The sequence below is a fragment of the Salvia splendens genome, chromosome 11 (genome assembly GCF_004379255.2).
Source record: "Salvia splendens isolate huo1 chromosome 11, SspV2, whole genome shotgun sequence".
Classification (NCBI taxonomy): Eukaryota; Viridiplantae; Streptophyta; class Magnoliopsida; order Lamiales; family Lamiaceae; genus Salvia; species Salvia splendens.
The window spans coordinates 30952616-30958514 of NC_056042.1; the positions used below are offsets into that span (position 1 = coordinate 30952616).

The 5899-nt window shown below is 43.8% G+C and overlaps 1 protein-coding gene across 1 annotated transcript; it reads right to left on the bottom strand.

Moving 5' to 3' along the window:
• LOC121754795 lies at positions 1–2652 on the bottom strand. Its single transcript, XM_042150100.1, has one exon. It carries the CDS (start codon positions 2650–2652, stop codon positions 1–3), a length of 2652 nt encoding a protein of 883 aa, XP_042006034.1.
• Between the last annotated feature and the right edge of the window lie 3247 nt (positions 2653–5899).

The following is a 5899-nucleotide window of genomic DNA, read 5'->3' on the forward strand; positions in this document are numbered from 1 at the left end:
TTAATGATCCAATCTCACTCGGATAATGTCATCGGGACCCTTCTTCACTTTAGCGGCCAAGTAGAGCTTGTGTAGACGCTTCTTCCACCAAGTGGGCTTCACATCGGCCCCAACAACACCTTCTTTAGGTATTCCAATTTCTACTTTGGCAAACTTCATCTTTTTACCCCCCAATCCATGTTCATCTTTAAACATCCATTCAGGCATAAATATTTCCTCCAAAGGATTCTCAACCTCATCATCCCTAGCCCTCACATGTGCCGCTTGTATCATCTTGCACTCTTCAACTTTTAAGGGCACCTCTTTCACTCTCTTGGACTCTTCCACTTCATGACGTTTCATCTTGTCCAACAAGGAGAGAATGACCGTCTTGTTTCCATGCCTAAGGGTGAGTTCTCCCTTAGTGACGTCAATTAGAGCTTTTCCAGTTGCTAGGAATGGTCTTCCAAGGATGAGAGGGACATTTGGATCCTCCTTCATGTCCAAAACAACAAAATCCACGGGGAAGATAAAATCATTTACCCTTACTAATACATTCTCAAGGAGTCCATTTGGGTATTTGACGGATTTATCCGCCATTTGAAGGGTAAATGTAGTTGGCTTCAAGACACCAAATTTCAACTTTCGGAAGAAGCTTAAAGTCATGAGATTTATGCTTGCCCCTAAGTCACACAAGGCCTTAGTTTGCCTATCATTCCCGAACACACAAGAAATGTTAAAGCTCCCCGGATCTTTCATCTTTGCCGGCATCTTTTCTTGGATGATTGCACTACAATTCTCGGTCAAGTTTACGGTTTCATAATCAACCAACCTCTTCTTCTTGGACACAATCTCTTTCAAAAACTTGAGGTAGCCGGGCATTTGTTGGAGAGCCTCAATAAGAGGAATATTGAGGTGCAATCTCTTGAAGATCTCAATGAACTTAACAAGCTTCTCATCCAACTTCTTCTTTTGCACCACTTGAGGAAAAGGAATTTTAACCTCTTTTGGCGTGTGGGAAACAATTGCCTCGGGTTGAACCTCAGATTGTATAAGAGGCGATTCCACCTCAATCTCCTCTTCTTCTTTCTCGCCGGGTACTTCCTTAGCTTCCATTTCGGGCATAAGAGGATTCTCATAGCTTGTCCCACTCCTTAAGTAGATTGCCTTGCAATCCTTGGGGTTCACATTTGGCTGTCCTGGAAACTGCCCTAGCTTATGCTGACTGCTCACAGCTTGAGCAATCTGACTCATCTGCGTCTCTATGCCCTTCATATGTACTGTCATGCTGTGGACATCATTCTCAACCTTCTCCAGCCTTTGATTGGTATGCTCCATGTTCTTGTGTGACTGTAACATGAATGCACTCAGTATATCTTCTGTACTTTTCTTTTGCGGCTCAGTGATCATCCCTTGGGAAACTGTGAACCCCGATGGTGGCTGGAGGGAATTGTTGGGGTTCCCATACGACAGATTAGGATGCGCCTTGTCCCCAAAATGATTGTAACCCCCATCCACTAGAGTGGGGCGGGAGTTGTTATAATAGTTGTTGCCCCCTTGGTGTATGTAGTTAACATCATCTACACCCTCTTGTCGCTCCTGCACAGCTGGTCCCATCCCCATGAGATCTATCTTCTTGTGGAGGAGCTTCATCTGTTTATACATGTTGTCCATATGGCTGCTCTCTGCGGCAGAGGCTACCCTGTGTATGTTGCTCCTCTCGTTGTTCCAGCCTTCATCATTAGAGGTCACTCTCTCAATCACCTCCATGGCCTCTGATTCTCCCTTCTTTAGCAATGACCCCCCTGCGCTCAAGTTCAGTTCGCGCTTTGCTTCAGGCAGACACCCCCTATAGAATGCTAGGACTTGATGCGTCGGATTCGGCCCATGATTGGGGCACCTCTTCATCAGCCCCTTGAATCTTTCCCAAGCTCCTCGGATACTCTCTTGGGGAGTCATCTCAAACGAAATGATTTCTGACTGCCTCTTCAATGCCTCACTCGGTGGGTAGTATTTTTCTAAGAACTTCTCAACCATGGCCTCCCACGTGCGAATGGAGTTGGGCTCCATACTGTCCAGCCAATCCTTGGCATCATCCTCCAGAGAAAAAGGGAACACCCTTAATCTGATCTGCTCATCTGTGACTCCATTTATCTTCGTTGTGTTGCAGATCTGGATGAATTTAGTGAGATGCTTGTCAGGATCCTCGGTGGGTCGGCCTCTGAAAGCATTGTTCTCAGCCATCTGAAGTAGTCCTCTTCTGAGTTCAAATGTGTTGGCATTGACATTGTTGCCAACAGTTGGGTTTGCCACCCCATGATAGGCATACATGTTTTGAACAGGTACCACATTCTGCCTTTGATTTAACTGCCTCTGCAAGTCTTCGAGCTGTTGTTGAAGTTGAGCATTCGTTGGAGGAGGCGATGGTGGAACATTATTCTCGTCTCCGTTCTCCATAAGAATAGGAGAATGTGGCTCAAACTGAATAGGGGAGTGAACTGGTGACGGAGTAGGTGACTGTGATTCTTGAACCGATGAAGGTGATCGTCTATGGACCGGAGAAGAGACTCGGATCCTTTGATTTAGCCTTCTCAAAGCGTTTCTCCTTCTGTTGGATGCTTCGATCTCAAGATCGATAGGCTCTAAAGGTAGACCCCTAGAGCGTGTGTGCATACAACCTGAAACAAGAAAACTCAATGTGAGAGCTCAAAAATAAAATAAAAATTAAAGCAATAAAGTCTAAACTAGTAATCTCTATCTTTACCACGATATTAGGCTAAATTAACACAAATTGTCCCCGGCAATGGCGCCAAAAACTTGACTCAACTTATTTTAACACAAGAAAATCCCGCAAGTGTACGGGGCTAGTGTAGCACAAAGCAAGCAAGAGTATCGTATCCCACAGAGACAAAATGTATAAACTCAAGTACCACGGACCGATTTTAACTACTATCTAGACGATTCAAAGGTTTGGTTGATTCTTGGAAAAACAATTAAACATAAACAAGTTAAAAGCACGCAACAAAGGATAGGTTTCAAATAAGAGAACGAGGTAGAGCTTTGGATCCGACTACAATACCCACAATGTAAACAACTCAACAACTTTGATTACCCGTTGAAGTCTCTAGGATTAGAAGGACAATCGCTATTCTAGGCTAAGCCCCCTCTCGAGTGCACTCAACCCGTTGATTAACTATTAATATTGAAGTCTCCTTCTATACTTCACAATTAACTCCTATACTCAAAAGATTCAAGTCCTCACTCTAGAATTCCTTCTCTCGAATGCAAATTATCTAGGCGTTGTTCATTCTTTTATCAATCCTAATTAGGTATCTCTCGATTACTCAAAACTAGGTCAATATATCAAATTGGTAGCTAGGCAATTGAATTGAAAGGCACAAGAATGAAACAAAATAATCACAAGAGCATAGGTAATCAAAAGCTATTGAATCAATCACAAGTATTCATTGTAGTCTTCACCAAAACTCTACAAACGATTTAGCTACTCATATTCAACTCAAAAACATAAGAATAAACCATAGTCATTGAATAAAACATAAAAACCAATGAAAATACTCCCAAGGGTGGATTGAACGGAAATTCGTCTTCGTCTTCAATCTTGTTGAGGATTGGGACGCCTTTCCTCTCAATTCCACTCTCCAAACCTTCAAAAGCTGCTATGGGGCGTGTCTAGTCTCCCGAGGTCGAAAACCTAGGTCTCCTTTTATACCCGGGGCGGAAATATTCAATCTCGCAGAACACATCGCCCGGTCGGGCGATTTTAAGTCGCCAAAACGCCCGGTCGGGTGAACTTTCTGGAGTCGCGACCAAAACGCCCGGTCGGGCGTTTTCCCCTTAAAAATCGCCCGGTAGGGCGTTTTCTCTGGAATCCTCCAAAAGCATTGTCTTCGTCTTCGAAAGGGCTTCGCGTGAGTATCTTGCACGCCCCCATCGGAGTCCGGATGAGAGAGTTATGGCTATTATACGAAGGTCGCGCATTGAAGCGCGCCCGGTCAGGCGATTCTTCCTTCAAGCTTGTTTTCAAGTCATTTTCACCTGTTTTAGCTCCAAACACTCGACAAACTCGTCAAAACACTTATGTAGTGGATAATGGATGTAAACTCAAGTAGTATGCTACATAAACACTGAAATGTTCACGTTAAACATCCAAAATACTTGCCAAACCACGAGTTTATCACCTCCCCGAGTTATTTTAAACTACTTTTTCCGAAACTCTCTATTCCTGTTGATTTTTCTTGTGCAACTTGTGTTTTGGCTAAGAGCCAGAAACAGTCTTTTAAACCTACGAATACTCGAATGAATTCCATATTTTCCTTAGTGAATTCTGATGTGTGGGGTCCAGCACCAATTATTGGTGGAAATGGTTTTAAGGATTTTGTGATATTTGTCGATGATTGCACTAGAATGACGTGGGTTTATTTTCTGAAACATAAGTCTGAAGTATTCGATAGGTTCACATCCATTTTTAAACTTTTCCAAACACAGTTCCACACTACTATTAAAACTCTTAGATCTGACAATGGGAGGGAATTCGTAAATAGTGCTATGACCCAATTCTGCACAGAAAAAGGCATTATCCACCAAACCTCCTGTCCCTATACACCCGAACAAAATGGAGTAGCCGAAAGAAAAAACAGAACAATCCTTGAAATGACCCGAGCCCTGATGATAGAATCCAAAGTCCCGACCTCTTTCTGGCCCAAAGCAGTCTCCACTTCTGTTTACCTCATGAACCGACTCCCTACAAAAATCCTCCGAATGAAAACACCTCTTGATACCTTGTCCAAAGTTGCCAATATCCCAGAACACCTAAACCTCACACCCAAAGTCTTCGGTTGTAGCGTTTACGTGCATATTCCAAAACATGAAAGAACTAAATTGTCCCCGTGTGCAACTAAATGTGTCTTCGTGGGATATGGGATAAACCAAAAGGGGTACCGATGTTTTGATCCCCACACCAAAAAGGTCATCACTTCTATGAATTGTAACTTCTCGGAGACCGAATTCTTTTACCAAACCCACCTTAGTAGCCAGGGGGAGAGTGATCCAGGTGGCAGTGACTACCTACGTTGGGTTGTGCCATTGTCAAGCTCTTCGATTGAGGATCCAACAAAACCAGTTGACACTACCGCCGAGTAGGTTTCATCGCAAGAGTCATCTCAACCACTAACTCAAGATCCTCCTCCGACGATATCCGAGGTAACACCCGACTCAGATCAGTCTTCTATACCTATTTCCACTGACCAAGTTGACACAGAAACCCAAGTGGAGGAGAATGTAATCGACGGGGACACTGGACGATATATACTTCCCCAACGGAGTACAAGGGGGATACCGCCGAAAAGATATTCCCCCGAGAAGATAGGGAAGAAAAGCCGATACGGAATGGTGAATTTCATATAGGGAAATCTGTCTAAAATGGCAAGGGCTTTTTCCGCTGCATTATATGAAGAGGAAGAGATCCCTAGAACGGCCGAAGAAGCAATGGAACATAAACATTGGAGAGAAGCAATGTTAACCGAAATGAAGGCTTTGATGAAGAATAACACGTGCAGATGGGTGTTCACAATCAAGCGAAGGCCGGACGGCACGATAGAGAGGTACAAAGCTCGACTCGTGGCAAAGGGGTATACTCAGACGTATGGTGTAGATTATGCTGAAACGTTCTCTCCCGTAGCCAAAATCAACACCGTGAGAGTCCTGTTTTTCATTGCCGCTAACAAGGACTGGCCACTCCATCAGTTCGATGTAACTAATGCATTCCTCCATGGAGAATTGCCGAAGCCTGTATTCATGGAACCTCCTCTAGGATTTGCTCAAGAATTCCAGAATGGTGAAGTTTGTCGGTTGAAGAAAATACTCTACGGATTGAAACAGTCTCCACAGGCTTGGTTTGGAA

What these genes read in the sequence shown, in the direction of transcription:
- LOC121754795 (XM_042150100.1), bottom strand. Translation starts at nt 2,652, where the DNA reads ATGCACACACGCTCTAGGGGTCTACCTTTAGAGCCTATCGATCTTGAG.